The sequence below is a fragment of the Sinocyclocheilus anshuiensis genome, unplaced genomic scaffold (genome assembly GCF_001515605.1).
Source record: "Sinocyclocheilus anshuiensis isolate Anshui unplaced genomic scaffold, SAMN03320099.WGS_v1.1 scaffold1159, whole genome shotgun sequence".
Lineage (NCBI taxonomy): Eukaryota > Metazoa > Chordata > Actinopteri > Cypriniformes > Cyprinidae > Sinocyclocheilus > Sinocyclocheilus anshuiensis.
Genome location: NW_015547700.1, coordinates 517,417 through 540,517, shown reverse-complemented (window position 1 = coordinate 540,517; position 23,101 = coordinate 517,417). Strand labels below are relative to the sequence as shown.

The window sequence follows — 23,101 nt, the reverse complement described above, 5'->3', positions numbered from 1 at the left end:
CTCCAGTTCCCACTTCCTTAAATAGGGGCCTTTTACAATAAGAGTCCCTCGTATTCCAAATTAATATATCCCCACCCCCAACCCACAAAACAGTATACAGATTTAAATAACCATAACAACATCATCACTGTCTTCTGCTGGGCTGTCAATATACATTCCACTTAAGGAGCTTATTTCCACTACAGATTCTGGTTTTCGGTACGTGTCTCCAAATGGAGCAGGGTTAAAAGGAAGGGACTCTGCTACACCCACATTATCTACTGAAAGTACCTCAGCATCTGGATCTGTTTCCATTGTGAATATAAAACACTATGCCCATTGATGAATTAAACAATACAGCTGAACATAAATTTACATTTCACAAGAATATCCCCATACGGGCCACCATCTGTAACAAATTCAACTTATCTTACTTTAAGTCTTATTGTTACCAAAGAGTTCTTTTTTGGGTAATCTTGTTTTAAACAGCTTACTAACCATCAATTCAATAAAGCATGTGCAAAACATAAGACTCTCAGTGATAAATGCATGTATTACTAGACATATAAACTTCAAGCAAACATTGTTCAACCCCACAGCACAATGAACAGCATATCGAAAGGTAAATAAGTAAATTGAGTCCAAAAGGCAAGTGCTGATATCAGTCCATGAGTCCTATAAAGGCACAGATATCCAAATACCATCAATTAGAGTCCACAACAAAGAAACAGTCCAAAAAGAAAACAATAATCCCCACAAAAAAAAAGAAGGTGTAAAAGAGGAGAAAAAAACTCGATCAGTCTCACCCACGTTCTCTTCTCAGGGATTTCTAGATCCCACCTGCAATACTCCAGGAAAAAGGGAAAAGTAATCCACAAACAATCCCCGACAGAGAAAACATCCTTGGTCACTGAAACTTCGGCCTCAACCCCCCAATTCAGGTAATCCTCCAGTCAATGGTCAGATAGATCTTAAGTCCATGGCACTGGCCCTAGTGAGAGCAAGGCATTTCCCAGCACCTTTGTTTGCCAGCCTCTCAGAACATGCTGCTTATCACTCCATGTGCCAACACCTTAAAACCAAAATGGCCTCCAGTTCCCACTTCCTTAAATAGGGGCCTTTTACAATAAGAGTCCCTCGTATTCCAAATTAATATATCCCCACCCCCAACCCACAAAACAGTATACAGATTTAAATAACCATAACAAAAACATAAACAATTATCATCACATTATTAGAAATGTTTGAAATGATTTGAATATCTGAAATTAACACTATTTCTCTGTTTTGTGGCGGTGTCACATACCTATTTAATTAGTAATTTCAGAACATCTGTCATGTCATAGGGTTCACTTGTGTTTAACACTTTGCCTTGACGTTGAAGTGGTCAAGTTTATGAGTAACTGTACATAAAATAAGCATTTTAATGTACTTATTAATGGGTTTGTTTTTAATGTTAATGTTAACAACTGCCAGTGTGAGGATACACAAATACAATATAACAGATACTGTTATTACTTACCTGTGTTACTTACCTGAATTCATTCTGCTATGTGAGTCGTGTGAAACATTAATAGGATTTATTTAACTGTTTATTTGTTATTTGTTTGTATATATTGATACATTTATTTTCCTAATATGAAATACTGTGGGTTAAAGTGTCATGGATTGATCGCTATGTTTTGATTAAAGTCAACAAAGGACCGCTTGATTAAAGGCAAACTCTTGTCTCTCTCTCTTTCTTCATTACAAAAAGATAATTCTCATCTGTTGAGTGGACTTCCAGGGTGGGGTTTGCAACAGATTTGTGGGGGCTCGTCCGGGATCGACTTCGTACAACGCAGTGAAGTTGATCCAGAGATTTCTGAACCATGGGACCAGAGACTTGGTGGTACTGGAGCCATGGTGCTGGTGATCGCCAAGTCGACAGAGACGTTGAGTTGCAGAATGTGTGAAAGTGGTGAAAGGACGGTTGACTGCATCTTAGGAAATTGACTGTGACGGAAAGGACTGCGGGAAGTGTCATCATGGCGGATTGTGCAAGAAGAAGCCTGGTGAGCGACATTAGGAAGTGTTTGATCACACTGTCTGCTGATGAACTGTTCCGAGTTGCCAACATCGTTGGTCCAGTACCAGGAAGAGACCAGTCAGAACTAGACCCAGAAGACTCTGAGAGATGTTTTGATCACATTACTGCCTTCATGTCCAGTGAGTTTTTTGCTTGAATCAGAGGACCAAGGTATGAGTGAACTGTTATCGTTACAAGAGACTGTGAATTCTGTTAAACAAATGTGCACAGTCGTATATAGATTAACAAAGACATACAAACTACATCCAAACCTCAATCACTCAACACTACTGATCCTGTTCAGTCAACATCATCATTCAATGTAACTGGATCAGGGGACATTAGAATGGCCAGAACTGACACAGAGACAGAAGTACAGAGGATGCTTTCTGATTATGAAGAGCTCAGTAAGAAACTTTTTCAATATATGTCTACACCCACACAACATAATACACTGCCACAACAAACTAGTGACACGACACAACATACAAGCCAACCTGAAGTTCCAAAGCAGCTCCATTTTGACGGTATTCCCTATTAGCAGCCTTTCTTATATTCCACACCAGGAATTTAAGATACATGGGGGTCAAATTGGGGATCACACATCAGATATCACCAATAATAATGTTTGTAGGCAGATAGATAATGGTGTAAAAGAGAACTTTAGTGATGCATAAATAGTCAGAGGGGTACTGCAGATTATAAAGCCAGGATTTTTCAAGGACATGCTAATGAACAAAGATGACATGACCATCAGAGAACTTAAGCGGTCTTTACATTTGCATTTGGGTGACAGAAGTAGCACTGAATTCTCTCAGGAGTTAATTTGCACCAAACAAAGTGAATATGAAACACCCCAACAGTTTCTGTACAGGGTCATGGGGCTTAAACAAAAGATACTCTTTGCTGCAAAACAGGCAGGTTCTGACAAGAAATACAACCCAGCGACAGTTCAAGATGTGTTCTTGCACACTGTGTGCCAGAGCCTAGGACACAAATGTAAGGACATTCGCAGTGAGCTAAAGCCCTTATTGACTGATAGTAATATAACTGATGATGAAATCCTGAAGCACGTCATGAAGGTTACTAGTGAAGAGAATGAAAGACTTCGAAGGCTAGGTCCACCATCCCGTTCAAAGCCCAGCATGGCAAGTTGTGCCCAACTCAGCGAAGAGCCTACTAAGGAGACAAAAGCTGTGAAAGAAACCCCTGAAATGAAAAGTCATAGTGATACTATAAAACAACTTACCGCAAAAATTGATGCACTTACCAGCATGGTGAATACTATGAAACACTCCACGTCACCTGGAAGCAGATGTGAGTGTTCAGCAAGCAAGTCTACTGCCCGTCACATAATCTTTCCACGTGGCTGTCCACAGTGTGTAGAAAGGGGGCTTCAAGGCTGTACTCACCGTTTAATTTGCGGTCAAGAAGGTCATCATGCTGTTGGGTGCCTGAGGAAGCAACATCGACCGGAAAATGAGAAGCGGTTACTGAAAAGGGAACAAACAGTGACCAAGGTACACACGTCCCAGCCAAATGTAGAGCATCCACAACTAACAGAGTCAGACACAAAAAGAACTACATTCCCAAAAAACACTTATCGAAAACAGGAAATCAAAGCTTCTGTTAATGAAGAGAGAACCCAGACACCTACCGAGATTGCACACAGAACTCCAAATGATTCGATAATCAAGCTGATAGGGAGTAAAGCTTTAACCCACATTTTATTTTTAATGGTTTACCAGTAAGGGCACTACTGGACACTGGGGCACAAGTCAGTATAATAGACCGCAAATGGAAGGAGCAGTACTTACCAGATGTTGAAGTGAGACCACTCAGAGAACTCCTGGGGTAAAATAGTGGACCTTGAACGATCAACTAGACCAGTGATGGGCAAACCTGGCTCTTCCAGGCCACTTTCCTGCAGAGGTTTGATCCAACCCTGATAAAACTCACCTGCCTGTAGCCTTCTAGTAGTCTTGAAGACAATGATTAGCTGGTTCAGGTGTGTTTGATTAGGGTTGGAGCTAAACTCTGAAGGAAAGTGGCCTGCAAGGGCCAAGTTTGCCCACCCCTGAACTAGACCAATGCACACTGCGATGATTTAAACTGCTGCCACTTCAGAAGATGAGGTGAATCCTTCATTGTGGCATTCCCCGTTGACCTAAGACATTTAAATGAGAGACAGCAAGGAATTGTCAAGAGAATGCTGTATGAGGAGTCTGCCTCATTTAGCAGAGACGCAGATGACATTGGGTGTATACCAAGCTTACAAATGCAGATAAGCCTAAAGGATGACATCCCAGTTCAACGAGCTTATTCAACAGTACCAAAGCCTCTGTTTAATGAAGTGAAGGGTTATATACAAAACCGCTTAGCAAAAGGATGGATCGTCAAATCAAAGTCTCCATTTCTTGCTCCTGTGATCTGTGTCCGAAAGATTGATGGCAACCTGCAACTTTGTGTTGATTATCGCCTCCTGAACAAGAAGACAGTCCCAGACAGACATCCGTTACCCAGGATCCAGGACTTGATTGATACACTTGGAGGTTACTCTTGGTTCAGCATCCTAGACCAGGGTAAAGCATACCATCAAGGTTTCATTGCAGAAGGGTCTAGGCACATGACAGTCTTTATCACCCCTTGGGGACTATATGAGTGGGTCAGGATCCCCTTTGGATTGTCAAATGCACCAGCAGCATTCCAACGCAGCATGGAAGAAATGCTTGACTCTCTGAGGGATGAATGTTGTATACCTTACTTGGACGATATACTATGCTATGCAAAGTCTTTTGAAGAACATGTGGAAAGCATGCACAGAGTTCTTATAGCCCTCCAGTGCCATGGCGTCAAATTGATAAATGAGAAATGCAAGTTATTTTGCAGTGAAGTCCGGTACGTTGGACGCTTGATATCGGCTGAGGGGGTGCGAATAGATCCTAAAGACTTGGAAGCTGTTCGGTCGCTCACAAATAAGACACCCCACACTGTTGGTGATGTAAGGAGACTACTAGGCTTCCTTAGTTATTATCGTGCTTTCATTCAGGACTTCTCCAGAATAGCAAAACCATTGTATGAGCTTCTACTGGCAAAACCTGATACTCCTAGAGATCTGCACAGTCAGAGGAAGGTCAAAGGTCCACAAGTTCCCTCCAGAACTCCAGTGGAATGGACTAATGACCATCAGCAAATTCTGGAAGAGTTAATCGGCATGTTAGTAAGCCCACCTGTGTTGGCCTACCCGGATTTCAACTTACCATTTACGCTCCACACTGATGCATCTGAGAGGGGTCTGGGAGCTATCCTCTACCAACGTCAAGATGGAAAGTTGAGGGTCATTGGGTACGGTTCCAGAACACTGAATGCAGCTGAAAAGAACATAGTGGGAAGCTTGAATTCTTGGCATTAAAGTGGGCAGTGTATGAGAAGTTCAGAGACTACCTGTTCTATGCTCCACATTTTACTGTTTACACCGACAACAACCCCCTGACCTATGTCATGAGTACGGCAAAATTCAATGCTGTGGGACATTGTTGGGTAGGAGAACTGTCTGACTTTCGGTTTGATGTCAAGTACCGTCCAGGGAAAGCTAACAAGTCATTTGTAATTGTTAAAATTACAAATGACTTGCTTCTTGCGTCAGACCAAGGCTGTATCTCATTGCTAGTTTTACTTGATCTTAGTGCTGCGTTTGATACTATAGATCATGATATACTCATAGATCGATTACAAAACTATACAGGTATTCAAGGGCAGGCTTTAAGATGGTTTAGATCCTACTTGACATCCCGTGGTAACTAGGATTTACACAAGCTTCAGTCTGGATCCAGAACACCTGAGAAGAGATGATGCCAACCCCTCAGAGGACCTCAGATGATGCCAACCCTGAAACAACATACAGAACTACCACATTTTGCTATAAGTTTGATTGCATCATATAATAATTACTGTTAATAGTGTTCATCGTCTGTTTTATTACGTCTTAAATTGATTTTTCCGTACTGCTGGTTCGTCTGGTCAGAGGAGAACTGGCCCCCCAACTGAGCCTGGTTTCTCCCAAGGTTTTTTCTCCATTCTGTCACCGATGGAGTTTTGGTTCCTTGCCGCTGTCGCCTCTGGCTTGCTTAGTTGGGGACACTTCATTTCCAGCGATACCGTTGACTTGATTGCAAAGATACTATTTAAACTGAGCTGGATGTTGACATCACTGAATTCAATGATGAACTGTCTTTAACTGAAAAATTTGTTTACTATTGTCATTTTGCATTATTGACACTATTTTCCTAATTAATGCTGTTCAGTTGCTTTGACACAATCTGTATTGTTAAAAGCGCTGTATAAATAAAGGTGACTTGACTTGACTTGATGCAGACACACTTTCTCGCATCCCCCTGGATATGGAAGCATATGAGGCAGAGTGCACAGAGCAGTTGTCCTCAGAAGCAGTGCAGGCAACCTGGCAGGGAAACCATGCTGCTAAACAGAAAGATGTGGCTTGGATTGTTGCCCTTCACATGTCTTCAGTGAGGGATGAACAACTGCTGCATAGCACATGGATGCCGAACATAAGTCAAAATGAGCTGATCAGGGCTCAACAAGAAGACTCAGTAATCTCTCAAGTAATGAAGTGGAAGACCGAGAACATCACACTTACCAATGAGGTGAGAGGAGAGGTGACGGGAGCTAGCAAAAAGCTCTTGTATGAGTGGAACAAGTTAAACCTGGAGGGAGGACTTCTATACCGACGGACTGGAGAGAGAAAGCAGCTTGTCCATCCTAACAAGTACAAACAATTAGTGTTGGAGTACCTTCATGACAAGATGAGGATTGTGGGTATAGAGCGGTTGCTGAATCTAGTGACAGAGCGGTTTTATTGGCCTTACATGAAGAAGGAAGTGGAGGAGTATGTTGCTAAGAGGTGCCCACGTATAAAACAGAAAAAACCTTCTGTTCATGTTCGAGCACCTATGGGCAGCATAACATCACACTCGCCAGTGGAACTGATGTGTGTTGACTACTTACACCTGGAGCCAAGTCGTGGAGGTTACGAATATATCCTTGTAGTCATGAAGCACTTCACAAGATTTGTGCAAGCCTACCCTACAAAAAACAAGTCAGGACGGACTGCTGCTGAGTGCCTTTTTAACTATTATATTCCACACTTCGGTTGCCCTGCCAAGTTGCATCATGACCAGGGTCGAGAGTTTGAGAATGAGCTCTTCCGTACACTCCAACAGTTTGCGGGAATAGGCCATTCACGAACATCACCTACCATCCTCAAAGTAATCCAGTGGAAAGGTTCAACCGAACTCTCTTACAGATGTTGAGGACACTGGCAGACAAAGAGAAGGAAAGGTGGAAAGAACACCTACCACAAGTTGTGCATGCCTACAACTGCACTAGGCATGAGTCCACTGGGTATTCCCCTTTCTATTTGTTATATGGACGGAATCCTCACCTCCCAGTAGATCTAATCTTTGGTCTTGTGGAAAAGACAGACGAGGTCACACATAAAGGTTACGCAGACCAGTGGGCAACCAGAATGGCTGAAGCATACCGAATTGCAGAGGAGCACAGCCAACAGTCTAGTGCTAGGGGTAAAGAACAGTATGATCGAAAAACAAGAGGAGTCATAATGAAGCCAGGAGACAGGGTACTTGTCAGGAACCTTGGAGGACAGGGAGGCCCTGGAAAGCTGAGATCCTACTGGGATAAAAGCAATTTATTTGGTGAAGGAACAGGTGTCAAACAACCCTGTATATATAGTTTGTCCAGAGAACAGAGGTAACAGAAAGACCAGAACGTTACATCGATACTTTTACTGGTGAACAACTTACCTGTGGAGGCTCCACCGAAATCACCGCATACAAAGAAACCTGCAAAAGAAAGAAAGACAAATATACAAACAAACAAAAACCCTAGAAACAAAGAGAGAAGTAACTTTATCTGAGACAGTGACACAACAGACTCAGATGAGGATAGTGACTTGGGAGGATACTGGTTGAGAGACCCAGCCAGTTTGACAGAGCCAAGGAGAGATGATTCACCTGAGCGAGTGCCTGCAAGAGAACTATTCAGTCAAGTACAAAGAGAAAACCCCATACTTGATCAGATCCCACATCCCATGAATGATGCAAATGGTACAGATAGTGTATATGCTATACCTGAAGAGATGTCAGATGTAGTAGTTGCAAGCTCAGACCTGAATAATCAAGTTGAAATTAGGTGATCTACCAGAGATAGGAGACCAAGACAGACGTTCATATATGAGACACTAGGTCAGCCAACAATGCAGCCACATACAGCAGTTAACACTGTAGGTTTTTATGGGCCACCAGCTAGGCAAAAAGGGGGCTATAGATGATCTATCCTACACCAACATACTTACCTCCATACTACATACCTCCAGGTGAACCTTTTATGCCATGCCAGTCATTCACACCATTTACTTACCCTGTATGATTCTATTGAGACTATGGTGTTTTAAGAAAATTTGGGAAGTATTATCTTCTTTGTCTGGGAGAGTGTGACCCCCACATGGAGTTCAGGTCACATGACTATTTAATTGATTGTATATATTTTATTTATTATTTACGTGTCTCCTTCTATGTATTTATATAACATATTGTCATAAGTGTATGTCAAAGAAAACAAAGTTGCATTTTCTAAATACTGAGTGGCAGTTTAGGGAAGAGTTGCCATGGTGAATACGGCGCGTCTTCAATCAACAAAGGGCCGCTTGACTAAAGGCAAACTCTTGTCTCACTCTCTTTCTTCATTACAAAAAGGTTAGTAAAATGGCCAAATCTCAAGAAAAAATGACTAATTCACATTCTTTACTGTCCAGTTAATGTATTTCAATTAGATACCTATTTAATTAGTAATTTCAGAACAGCTGTCATGTCATAGGGTTCACTTGTGTTTAACACTTTGCACTGACGTTGAAATGGTCAAGTTTATGAGTAACTGTACATAAAATAAGCATTTTAATGTACTTATTAATGGGTTTGTTTTTAATGGTAAAGTTGACAACTGCCAGTGTGAGGATACAAAAATACAATTTAACAGATACTGTTATTACTTACCTGTGTTACTTACCTGAATTCAGTCTGCTATGTGAGTCGTGTGAAACATTGATAGGATTTATTTCTTTGTTTATTTAACTGTTTATTTGTTATGTGTTTGTATATATTGATACATTTATTTTCCTAATGTGAAATACTGTGGATTAAAGTTTCATAGCTTGATCGCTATGTTTTGATTAAAGTCAGCAAAGAGGACCGCTTGACTAAAGGCAAACTCTTGTCTCTCTCTCTCTTTCTTCATTACAAAAATACAATTCTCTTCTGTTGAGTGGACTTCCAGGGCGGGGTCTGCAACAGCTTTGTGGGGACTCATCCGGGATTGACTTCGTACAACGCAGTGAAGTTGATCCAGAGATTTCTGAACCGTGGGACCAGAGACTTGGTGGTACTGAAGCCGTGGTGCTGGTGATCGCCAAGTCTACAGAGATGTCGAGTTGCAGAATGTGTGAAAGTGGTGAAAGGACGGCTGACTTCATCTTGGGAAATTGACTGTGACGGAAGGGACTGCGGGAAGTGTCATCATGGCGGATCGTGCAAGAAGAAGCCTGGTGTGGGACACAGCAAAGAGGACCGCTTGACTAAAGGCAAACTCTTGTCTCTCTCTCTCTTTCTTCATTACAAAAATACAATTCTCTTCTGTTGAGTGGACTTCCAGGGCGGGGTCTGCAACAGCTTTGTGGGGACTCATCCGGGATTGACTTCGTACAACGCAGTGAAGTTGATCCAGAGATTTCTGAACCGTGGGACCAGAGACTTGGTGGTACTGGAGCCGTGGTGCTGGTGATCGCCAAGTCTACAGAGACGTCGAGTTGCAGAATGTGTGAAAGTGGTGAAAGTACGGCTGACTTCATCTTGGGAAATTGACTGTGACGGAAGGGACTGCGGGAAGTGTCATCTTGGTGGATCGTGCAAGAAGCAGCCTGGTGTGGGACATTAGGAAGTGTTTGATCACACTGTCTGCTGATGAACTGTTCCGAGTTGCCAACATCGTTGGTCGAGTACCAGGAAGAGACCAGTCAGAACTAAACCCAGAAGACTCTGAGAGATGTTTTGATCACATTAATGTCTCTCTCTCTTTCTTCATTACAAAAAGACAATTCTTATCTGTTGAGTGGACTTCCAGGGTGGGGACTGCAACATATATATATAGTGTTCCTGTGGCTCAGTGGTAGAGCATTGTGTTAGCAGCGCAAAAGGTTGTGGGTTCAATTCAGAGGGAACACACATACTGGTAAAAAATGTATAGCCTGAATGCACTGTAAGTCGCTTTGGATAAAAGCGTCTGCTAAATGCATATATATATATATATATATATACATATTATATATATGAAATTTATTTTAATGTTAAATAGTAATATATTCATGTCATCATTTCCTTAAGTTAAACCAAACCTTTATTTTAGCAGTTTGTAGAGAAGACCTTTTGAGTTTGTTTCAGTGACATTCTTTCACTTGGAGACACATGCAGACTACATAATTCTTTTTGCACTTTAATAATCACTTACACCACACTGTGATTTGAATTTGATTAATTGTATTTGTAATTTGATTAATCAAATTATGTGACATTCTGTGTTATATAAATTACATTTTTATGACTGGATTCTATCTGCGTCTTCCACAAGTGAGACAGGAAGAGACTGTATATACAACACAGTTTGTTTTGTTTATATGTGTAATTTTCAGATGGATTTATCTGAAAAATTTTGATACCGCAATAAAAGGAGTGGAAAACTCATTCAACTAATTATGCAGCAATATTAGTCCTATATGACTACACAGAAAACACTCAAAGAAACTAGTGGAAATGTACAGTATGTGGACTTTGTGATCATTTCTGTCAATTTCTGTTGAGAAACGAGCCCCGTATCCTGGAGCGATCCTGTGCCTTTATGTTTGTTTGGTTTGTGTTGAGATTAAATGCTTCAAATTAATATTTTAGGTGTTTAGATGCAGGGGAATCTCATTAGTGTGACTGATCAATAACATTGTGCAAACAGACAATCTCCCCATCTGTTTAGGAAGAGGAAGTGAAGCTCAACTAAGCGAGAGCTAAGAATAGAAAAAGTCCAATAAGGACATGCACAAAAAATGTCTCTTTCAAAGTTCTCTCTTCATCTAGAGGTGGACAACAATTCATCCAGCAATGCTGTGAGACTCTGGCTTCCTACCTTGTGCTGGTTTCTATGGAGATGCCAGTGGACAAATACACAAAGAGACACAGAGAGATGGAGATAAAGAGAGAAGGGGAATGAAAAGCTAGTCCTCCGTGGAGAAGAGCTCTTGGCAAGCTTTCAGAACTGGATGCAGAGCAGCGTTTATTTTCTTTCAGACATCGACAGGGAGAACCGAGAGTATGCGAAAAGAATAATAATGAGGGCCACTTCATGAAGCATATTTACCTCTGTGAGGCACCTGTGACAGAATGAAAGGGAAATGAGCTCTAATGAAAGGAAGGGCGCTGATATCAATGTATCACAATATAATCAATATCACTTGTCACAATTCTGAGAGCATTTTTTATTTTGGTCATAGTGCACGACCAACTGCTATCTGGGTCAATGCTATCTCACAGCCAATTTGTACGTATTTTACGAGGTGGCTAATTCGTACGAATTCTGTGACGGTTAAATTTAGGGGCGGGATTAGGCGTGGTCCTTTGTACGAATTCCTACGAATTTGCCACCTCGTGAAATACGTACGATTTTTCACAAATTCAGACCGCTCATTTGCACACTGACATGGTTGACAGCTGTTAATCATCGTTTAAGATCGACTAACTGTAATACTGTATAAGATTTGCATTTAAACTGAAAGCAGAAAACTATGTTCAATGTTCAATGTTCACTTTATTTATAAAGCACATATTAATAAAAATAATGTTGACCGCAGTGCTGTACATGAGACAATAATAATAGAATCACTTTCAAATTCTATATCATAACAGCACACAAACATAAATAAAACCTCAGATTCAATGAAGCAATTGGTAAAAACCCGTTTCAGCCCTAACATGTCACTCATGTATGCTCAAACGCCACAGCAAAAAAATACAAATTTAAATGTCATTTAAACTCTCTAAGAGTAGAGCACTGCTGGATATAATGAGGTAAACCATTCCACAGCCTAGGAGCAGCGGCTGCAAAAGAGCGGTCTCCTCTCGTTTTCCGGAATGTCAGTGGAACCACTAAGAGATTCAATGACTCCGAACATAACGTTCTCTTTGGTTTCTTCAACTGGATCAGATCAGCTATATATGGTGGAGCTGTACCATGCAAGGCTTTAAAAACAAATAATAATATCTTAAAATCAATCCTATAAGAAACCGGCAGCCAGTGCCTGTCAAGAGTCTTGCGGCCGCATTTTGTACCAGCTGTAGTCTGTCCAAACTTTTGTGTTGGACACCATAATACAGTGAGTTACAGTAGTCTAATCTTGAGAAAATAAAAGCATGGATAACCTTTTCCAGGTCCTTCCAAGATAAAAATGGCTTAATTTTAGAAATTAGTCTCAATTGAAAAAAACTAATTCTGACCACTTCATTTATTTGTTTATCAAATTTCAGTGCACTATCACAAACTATACCTAAGTTTTTTACTTGATGTGTCCGAAAAGGCTATGTGCTGCCAGTTTCAGAGCAAATATGCAAAACTGTGACATTTCATTCACTGATGCTCTTCAAATATATTTTAACATGATTTCCTATAGCGAGAACGTGCTACGATTGGTCAGAGAAATGTAGCTGTTATCTGATTGGCATATCTGACGTGCATTTGTGGATTTGTCAGCGTCTTGACGCCAAAAAAAATTTTCTAAATCCACAAATGTGTGCAGCGATCTACAAATGTGCAGGACGCGATTCACAAATGAATGCCAGGCAAAGTTGTGTTTGTGACATAAAAAGATATTTGTGAAAATGTTTTTTATTTGTAAATCTCATTTTATTTGTTTGTGAATTTAATTCATGTTTGTGAAACTCTAAGATTTATTTCATCATAATGATGAATAATCAGTTTATTTGGAATTATGCAACAATTCTATCTCCATACACTATGTGCAGTGTGAACTCCAAACCAAATCTCTCATGAGAACCAGACTGAAAGGGAACTTATGTGCACCCTTGTGTGTGTGTATATAATTTGCTATACAATAATATACATTTATTTTTTAATTATAATTATTATTATTATTGTTGTTATTGTTATATATACAATATATACATTTACAAGATTTATCTTTTTATTGGTGAGTTAATATATACTTTTATATTGTTGTCAAATATTATATATGTAATTTTACATATATTACAAATAAATAATATAATTAACAACGATATTTAATTTTTTATATTCAAACATTTTTATTTTATATACACATCTAGCATATACACTCAAAAAAATGAACAAGGAAGGTTGTGCACTTTACATAATATATTTATATTCAGTTTACTTATAATAATTGTCTTTTTGTTGACTTGAAATGTTTTTTTCTATAAAGGTCCACGTAATTATGTCTCAATTTAACTGTACAAAATCCTAACGCGTTGTCTAAACACAAACCATTTATGTTAAGTAAAAAATTCTTACATCCAGAGGGTGGCAGTATAGTGCGACGCCAACTGCCATGAAACCCCAAAGAAGAAGAAGAAGAAGAAGAAGAAGAGCAAGAGCAAGAGCAAGAGCAAGAGCAAGACGCGTCAGACTACACGTGCGCAACTGCACACCTGCGTGACCCCCTGCAAAGTTTTTCTTCGATTGGTTTAAGTGCTTCACGACTTGGGAGACATCGCTTCTGCATGTGCACTCTTAATGGGTGTCATATATGCAATGAACCTGTTATCCTCAGGAACTGAAAACGTTCTTTGAGGTGCTTCAGAAAATCTTCCTCCAGCTGGATGCTACCAGACTCTCAACCAAGGTACAGATGCTTAAAAACAAACTGTATGAGTGAACCAACATTGAGCGTGTGGCATTTAACATGAAGGCCTGCTTTGCACTTTGAAACCATTTAATTGAAAAACACTTAAGTTAAAGCATATACAGATGCTTAAAAACAAACTGTATGAGTGAACCAACATTGAGCACTTAAAAGTTTGTGGTGTTTGACATAAAGGCTTGCTTTGCACTTGAAACCATTTAATTCACACTTGAAGTTAGTTAAACTCAAACGTCTCTTGTTGAGCAAAAATGAGTGATAATAGTTGGCTTGAATCAAAAATATTATTTCTCCCTAAAACAACCCCATTAAGTTGGATAACCTTGAAATATTTTTCAACTTTCATCAATTTTGTGGAACCGGTTGACAAGAAAAAATTAAAGTCAAGGTTTCATTTTTTTTGAGTGTACATTTATACATAATAATATTATTCTATATATATTCTGTGTGGGCCTAGTTATCGGATAATGCTAATGTAATCTGGTGTTGCTCTCCAAACTGATGGAAAAACACTTGAGCCACTAGCTCATCTCTAGCAGTGTGCTGCCAAGTTTAAAGACTCACCTCACACTCTTAAAAATAAAGATTCCAAAAGAGAGTTTTCTCAGCGACGTCATAGAAGAACCATTTTTGGTTCCCCAAAGAACCTTTCAGTAAACAGTTCTTTAAAGAAACTAAAACCATTTTTGCAATGGGAAGATTCCACGGATGTGAAAGTTTCTTCATGGAACCATTGATGCCAATAAAGAACCTTTATTTTAAAAAGTGCAGATAGTACAGCTCACTCTGGTGCTTCTCTGCTCAGGTAGGTTGGATTGCACTACTTCCATACTATCTCCCTGGGTAGTTTCAGAAATTCCCTGATATGCCGGACATCCAACACCAACCCCTTTGTCTTGCAGATGTTCAGCAGCAGGTGGTTTTCCCCACACCAGAAGTCCTCCAGCAGCTTCCTCTACTCTGACTCATCGCCATTACTGATGCGTATACTACAATGATGAGTCCACAGAAAACATCTGCAGGTGGCACGAACTAGTGTTACATTGCTAGACTGGGACTGAAAAAAGAGACTCGGTGTCATGGCCTCAAAAACTCCCACAGACACAATCTCGCCTTCAAAATCTTAATTAGAAACAAACTTCTTCAGTTTTTGTTGCAGTACACAAATTTTGAATTCAATTTTATTTTATATTATTTTATTTTACATTTTATTTTTTTGTTTATCCCACGACCCTACATAGGACAAGCTGTTTGGAAAGAGGATGGGTGTAATTCTTTTATTTTAGTGTATTTATTTTATTATTATTATTTTAACTTTATTTCACATCTGCTACTTCACTGTCCATTAGCAGGTGTGCCCTCCAGTTCACTTTCAGCCTGCATTTACTGCATTCATAGTGTGAAGGCTGGTCGATTAATTCATATGTTCCATTACAAAATACAATCATCATTTATCGACAGATGGTACTACCACCTGAGTTAGTATGATAAACAGCCGGACAAGTTAAAAAGAATGTGTAACGCTGTAAGAATTTTGGACCCAATCATCATTACATCACTGTAAATTAATTTAAACCATTTTGCTCCTCTCTCTATTGCTCTCCTTCAGTCCATATGTCCGGAACAAGTGCCTCTTTCATCCACTTGTTCACAAAAGCTTCCTTTCATTCTGTTGAGAGATGGCTTCACACCAGTTCTGTTTCCAGAGTGATACCCAGTAAGCACAGTGAAGAGAATGCCAAAAATCAGTGGCTCAGGGGTCAGTGTGTGTGTTTGAGAGAGAAAGGGAAAGAGAGACAGTAAAATAGATAGATCTAACTGTTTATTTACAGGCATGCACTTGTCAACCTCCATTAGAACATGTATAATGTATGTCTTTAAAAGTCAGTCTGAAAATGTCCGCTGGGCTCTTGCTGTGTCTTCACACTCGCTGGTATGGAGGAGTTTTTGGCTTGGTCAAGCTCATTCTATGATGTGTACTGACTCATAAATTAGACATTTTGAGGCACCCACCATCCCTGTGACCGGAGCCTGACTCGAAATACATTGAATCCGAGATGGAAGCAGAGAACTCTGAGTGGGTGGCCAAAGTGGAGATCAGAATTAGACTGCAACATCTCTGGGTTTTTTTTCTTTACATCTCGTTTTGGCATGTGTGTGTGCATTTTCATATAAACTTGGCAAAAAAAGAAACGTCCTCTCACTTTCATCTGCTTTTATTTCCAGCAAATGTCTTAATGTGTAAGACAATTATGATGTATTATGAATTTATGATAATAAAATTCAATGTTTTTTTAATATATTTCACACACACACCTCCTGTTTGATGTCATACACCGATCGGTCTGCACAGCGCTGCTTCAAGTCGAACACACCTAATATGCAGTGTTGGGGAAAGTTACTTTTAAAAGTAATACGTTACAATATTGCGTTACTCCAAGTTACTTGAAAAAAGTAATCTGATTACATAACTCGCGTTACTTGTAATGCGTTACCCCCAACACTGCCTAATATGTACACGTATTTGTATCGCTTTGACCGTTCTCTGTAGATCCCACCTTCTCAAGCGCCACGATTGGTCAATTATGTACAATGCCTGCATGTTATTGGTCAAACTAGTTTTCGATCATTACCTTCAGCAAGTATGAAAACAGGAAAACAAAGCCAAAACCTGGATATTTTAGGCAATATAGAAATCCTGGCCAGGACATGTCTGGAAAAAAAGGGCACGTATGTTCACCCTAAGCTTGACACATGCGTGTATCAACACTGTGTAGCAAACGGTCCACTGAACGACAAGTTTAAGAACCCATGTGCGGTGTATTAGGTCCAACGTGACCGAAAACCAAACAAAGACTCGACTCGAACATGAGCAAACTTGACTATGAACATGAGCAGGATGGCCCAGAACACTCACCGGCAGCAGGGTTACACACGATAAACTAACATGGCAAACGAGGGCTTAAATACTTAGACAAGGGGAACACATGACAAAACCAACCAATTATGAGACAGAACTAATGAACAGGAACCAATGAACAAACAGAACTGATAACCACATGACAACACAATGAACCAATGAATACATGACACATAGACTAAAGGAACACATGAGGGCAAGGAAGAAACATTTCAGTCAACCCGAAGTTGATTTACAAATTCACGAATGTATTCAAAAAGGACAGATTGACATTAATATCAAATGCTATTCAACAGAATATATCAGAACAGTTTAGTATGCATTTCTGCCAATATACACTGATGGCTCAAGAAACCCAGAAATAGGTCGTACTGGATCTGCATTCTATGCTCCAGAATTTAAAATTGGAAAATATGGGAGGTTAACGGATGGGACTTCAGTATACACTGCTAAAATGGTGGCAATTCAGATGGCACTTAGTTGGGTAGAAAAGTGATGCCAAATAAGGTGGTGATTTGTTCAGATTCAATGGCATCACTTACCAGTCTTCAAACTTTTCAAACTGTTAGATATGATATCTTTATAGAAATAATGAATATATTGTATAGATTAAGACATGCTGTAATAATAGTTCATTTTGTTTGGGTTGCAGCTCATATTGATATACCAGGAAATGAAAAATCTGATAAAATGGCTAAAGAGTCACTTAATCTGAATACTCCTACTATTTCAGTTTCACTAAGCAGGATGGAGGGGAAAAGTATAATTAAAGAAGCTTGCAATTGGAAATGGCAAGAGAATTGAAATGACTGTAAAACAGGAAGACATTTTTATATTATACAAAACAGGGTAAGTCAAAGCAAAATGATACTAAACTTAAGTAGAGATGATCAGGTCATTTTAACAAGACTAAGGATGGGTCATACAAAACTTAATTCTACACTTCATATAATAGGAAAACACAGTACTGGATTATGTGAAACATGCCAAGTAAAGGAAACAGTTGATCATGTGTTGTTACTCTGTCCTAGGTATGAACAGGAAAGGAATGAACTACAACGAGAATTACAGAACTTAGGATGCAATGAATTTTCAATCTGCAACATATTAAACACAAAACAAGGATCTGGTAAAATAATAAAGACAATTTTAAAATTCATCAAGAATAGTGGACTTAAAGGGGTCATCGGATGCTCATTTTGCACAAGTTGATATGATTCTTACGGGTCTTAATTAAAAGTCTATAACATACTTTGGTTAAAACACTACTGTCAATCAACTATCGTGGGAGGGGCCTGTACAGAACTACGTCATTCTGACAGGAATCTCAGAACAGCCTGGTTTGAGAAAGGGGTTTGAAAGGGGCTTGAGAAAGAATAGGGATTTAAAAAAAAAAACTGGATGGATTTTTATAATTATAGGATGGATGTGTACACACACTTCCAACATACATTTATGTTCAAACAACTTGAAAAGTTAATTTTGCATCCGATGACCCCTTTAAGAATAAAATATAGTTATCATAATATATACCTAGACCACGGCTGTCCAAACTCGGTCCTGGAGGGCCGGTGTCCTGCAGAGTTTAGCTCCAACTTGCCTCAACACACCTGACTGGAAGTTTCTATGCCTAGTAAGAGCTTGATTAGCTGGTTCAGGTGTGTTTAATTAGGGTTGGAGCTAAACTCTGCCATGTTTGATATTACTTTGGTCACTGTCGCTATGGTAACTGGTAAGGAATATGGGCTTGACTCCCGTTACACGTTCATACAGAACGGGATATTTTAAGACCCACACCTGTAAGTAAATGCGGTTGTCGATCACAAAAACTGACAGTGTGACCATAATCATATGTTCTTACAGTGTAATACCACAGGCCTTTATCTGTGTGCCTGCATAGGAACATATCTTAAAAGAAAAAAGAACTGGCTTTTAATAATGGATCAAGTTCAGTCAAAAAGGGCACCAACAGAGAGTAGATGAAAGTACTGCTCAGAGATAATAAGCCGGGCTCTAGCCACAGGCGTAGCCAGAGGAGCTGAACCGGTTCATGGCACAAACACACACATACACAAAGACCATCAGTTAGAGACAGTACGGCACTGTGCTACCAGTCTCAAATCTTGGTTCATCACTAAGCAGCGGTTCAAATTTGTGTCACTAAACAAATGATTAATTAGTTAAACAAATTATTAATTAATTACGTTGCACCTTCCGCTGCGCCTACGTCATACGCTCGAACGCCTTGTCGTGAACACGCCTGCTTGAGCGACCGGAAGCTGGAGATTACGGTTTATACATTTTTAAAAATCTATATTTTTCTTACACTAACGCATCGTTTAGCTTCAGAAGGCCTTTATTAACACCCTGGAGCCGTGTGGAGTAGTTTTATGATGGATGGATGCACTTTTTTCGGCTTCAAAAACAGGGGCACCATTCACTGCCATTATACAGTTTGGAAGAGCCAGGACAATTTTTTATATAACTCCGATTGGATTCATCTGAAAGAGGAATGTCAGATAAGCCTAGGATGCCCTGAGGGTGAGTAAATCATGGGCTAATTTTCATTTTTGGGTGAACTATCCCTTTAAGTTAGTGTGTACACAATACATATAACCAGCATTTCAATATTAATTCTGTAATGTCATTTCATAATCATGAATGTCAGTAATCATCCATGTCAGTAATTATTTTTGAAAACTTTGGGTGACTTTTCCTTTGCCATTTTTATGAATGATTTTAGAAAGTAATGGTTTGTAACATTTTATGACAGGGCATGATTTTTTTTAGTTTTAGTTTTAATGGTTAAATTAAATCAAAATGCAAGTCTAATTAATTGAAACCACAAAACTTACCATTTAACAATAATTAACAATAATTACTTAATTTTTTTAACTAAAAATTTTTTTTCTCAAATTCCAATTGATTTTTACCAAATTCTGTTTTCTGTTTACATTTTTCTGGATTTCACTTTATTGGTTTAATTAAATTTTAATGATCAGATCTAATGCATAATTAGATCTAATAATAATTAGATCAAAAGCAGATCTAATCAATTGAATTCAAGGAACTTAAACAATTTAAGAATTTATTTTTAAAAATGTACAATAACAGTATAACTTCTGATGGGTTGTTGTGAAGACTTTTGAATTTATGTGTGTTTGATACTCAGAGGTGGCATAACGTAGGGGAAAGTTAGGACAAATCGAGGGGCCCTGATTAGAGACGGGTCCCCTTTGGGGCTAAAGTTTAACTTCTTGTCATGAAGTATAATAAATGAGGCACTCATAAGCAAAGCAATGAAACATGGCGCAACGTCAAAGTCGTCCATCTAGTACTTACAGTGGGTACGGAAAGTATTCAGACCCCCTTAAATTAGGTGTGAAAAACTTGTTGCATCTTTCCCAAAAAGACTCATGGCTGTATTAGATCAAAAGGGTGCTTCTACTAAATACTGAGCAAAGGGTCTGAATACTTAAGACCATGTTATATTTCAGTTTTTCTTTTTTAATAAATCTGCAAAAATGTCAACGATTCTGTGTTTTTCTGTCAATATGGGGTGCTGTGTGTACATTAATGAGGAAAAAAAATGAACTTAAATGATTTTAGCAAATGGCTGCAATATAACAAAGAGTGAAAAATGTAAGGGGGTCTGAATACTTTCCGTACCCACTGTATATAGAAAAACTATTAAAAAGCAGCAATGCAACTGCAGTGGGTCACCAAATCTGACAAGGCAGCACTGAAATCTGTTACTCGCCTTTATTTTACACAGAATGTTTGTAATGTTCTCCAGATTCACTCTGGTGATGTCTTACATCCTGTATTTCACACCGCAAAAAGCATTTTGTTCTGATGTGAACAGCAACAGATAAACAGCAGGGTCACGAAATCAGATGAGGCAGCATTAGAGGTTACAGAAATTGAATACGCCCCCTCTAAACTGTGTCTGTGAGCAACACACAGTAGTGGCGTTTCGTATAGTTGTGAATTAGCACTCTTTAACACATCAGTTCAGAGAATGAGTCAGTGATTCACCCATAAAGAAGGTCACTTTGTTGGTAGCTGAATGTATCAGTGCTTTTGAATCAATCGTTTGAGTGAATGATTCAATGACTCACTCAAATTGAACAAATCGGTTGAGTGAATGATTTAAATGATTCACTCATAAATACAGTGACTTGTCGCCACCTACTGGCTCAAAGATATAATTTGCTTTGGATTTAAATATATATAAATAGTTAAATCAATAAATAATTCATATATAACGTTTTTTAAAGCTTTTTAAAATTATTAACCTTGCATGCTCTTTTAGGCTCATGGTGCACCATATACATTACAAACGGTATAAATTCAAATAATTCACTCTTTTTTGTTCTTTCAGCTATATATTGTGATATTATATTTTTTATTTATTTATTTTTTTTTGTCCAAATGATTTTTGGTAGACAACAACTCAATACTTTACAGTGGTGATTAGCTTTTTTTTCAATCTCTGATGTTTGTTGCCAAAAGATCTCATCTGACCTCAGAAGCCATCACTAATCAAAGCTCCTGTAAAGTTTAGTGAATTTCAGCTGCTTACTGTACATTTGTGATTTTAAAAATAGCATAGGCTTTCTTCAGACAAGAAGAGCTCTGATAGTTGGCATGAAAGCAGATTTGTGGAAATGTTCAGCCTTCTATAGCTAGCACACTGCATGGAGAAAAATATATCTTTGTCCCCCAGTTGTTTGAAACTGCCTGACAAAAGGTTTCTAAATAAGGCAGTGGCTTTATTAAAGAAAACATTCTTCTCCATTATTGGGGCTCTGCTGTGTTTAAACACTACTGGAAATACGGTGCAGTAATAATGGCTAATGTAAAAACCTTCTTGCCCTAATTTCAGACAGTAAATAGTAGATGTTTTTTTCCTAATAATTTGACATTACAAAATTAGATTTCTCTTTTATATGCAGTGTAAAGTTAATGTAATAAACAACAAGTGCATGTTTCTCCTTGAGTGGCAATAATTGCAGAGGATTCTGCAACTTGCTGCCATGGTGATGTGATTTGAGGTCCAAGATGAGTGGAAACCTTTGCACACATGTATACCTGCGAAACGTTATGGGTTTCAAATCAATTTCAGCCCCAATCCCCATGAATCTCGCCTTGTGAAGATCACAGCCACTGTGAAAAGCTATTCATCTGGGCAATTCCAAGGTTATGCACAAGAAGACCACTGTAGCTCAATGCACGCTATGGGGTTTGGCATGCATCTCCATATTTCATAAACAGATGTGTTGTTTACGGGTGGCAGGGGTGTGTAGACGAGACTCTCTGACCTTGCCAAGTCACTGTAATGGTGAAGGTAACAGCTGTTTGGCCATATGGGGGTTTAGAAGAGCCGTTGGTAACTCATACTTGTCCTCATATTACAGATATTTCAGGTGATGATTTGTGGTTTAATAATATATCATAACATGAGGAAAAAAATAAAATTTTGAGCCAATTGCTGAGATTGAATATTGCATCATTTCTGTTTCAAGCCCAGGGCGGGTTCTGAGACATGCTCGCTCTTACCTTGCCACTTGATTTGCTTCTGTTATTCCCATTGGGGAGGGCTGAAGATGAGTTGACGTCCTCATGGAGGCGGTCCAGAAGCCAGAGCAGGAATTCAAGAGCATCATGCTGGGAATTCCCCCGGAACTGTGCACCATATTTAGATACCGTCATCTGGGCAAGAAACAAGATAAAGGTCACAAAAGTAGTAGTAGTATCAGATTGTCTATAAATATAGACAACACAAAAAGTTACTAAACATGATCCTGTTTATTCACTCCACATCTGCGATCCTGAGTTATCTAATGAATCTCTAGAAAAACAAATCCTCGAGTAGTTGAATAATAGCCGCAGTGGATCTGACTCAGAACAAACAGTTTGTTAGATACTGAGATGTGATGGAGAGCAGATGGAGGATGTAAATTGCATTCTGCTATAAAGTGAATGATGCTCCTCACTGCTGATCATGACAACAACTGTGTAAATGAATAAATGAAGAATCCTCTTCAGATGTGCGATTACAAAAAAAGTTCTTATGAAATGCATTGGCATCCCACCCCCCCCTCAC

General features: G+C 39.1%; 1 protein-coding gene across 4 annotated transcripts in view; it reads right to left on the bottom strand.

Annotated features, from left to right (window-relative positions):
• Positions 1-15,912: 15,912 nt before the first annotated feature.
• Positions 15,913-23,101, bottom strand: part of LOC107703885 (ubiquitin carboxyl-terminal hydrolase 43-like) — a 13,003-nt gene continuing 5,814 nt past the window's right edge. The window contains exons 2-3 of one of the 4 annotated variants that reach the window (XM_016506683.1): positions 22,555-22,707; positions 15,913-16,145 (exon numbers count right to left, since the gene is read on the bottom strand). In XM_016506683.1, the coding sequence (XP_016362169.1) occupies positions 16,035-16,145; positions 22,555-22,707 (264 nt within the window). In that variant the 3' untranslated portion in view covers positions 15,913-16,034. Of the gene's footprint in view, positions 16,146-21,405; positions 22,358-22,554; positions 22,708-23,101 lie in introns of those variants that run through there. The other 3 variants (XM_016506682.1, XM_016506685.1, XM_016506686.1) reach the window with 3 other exon arrangements.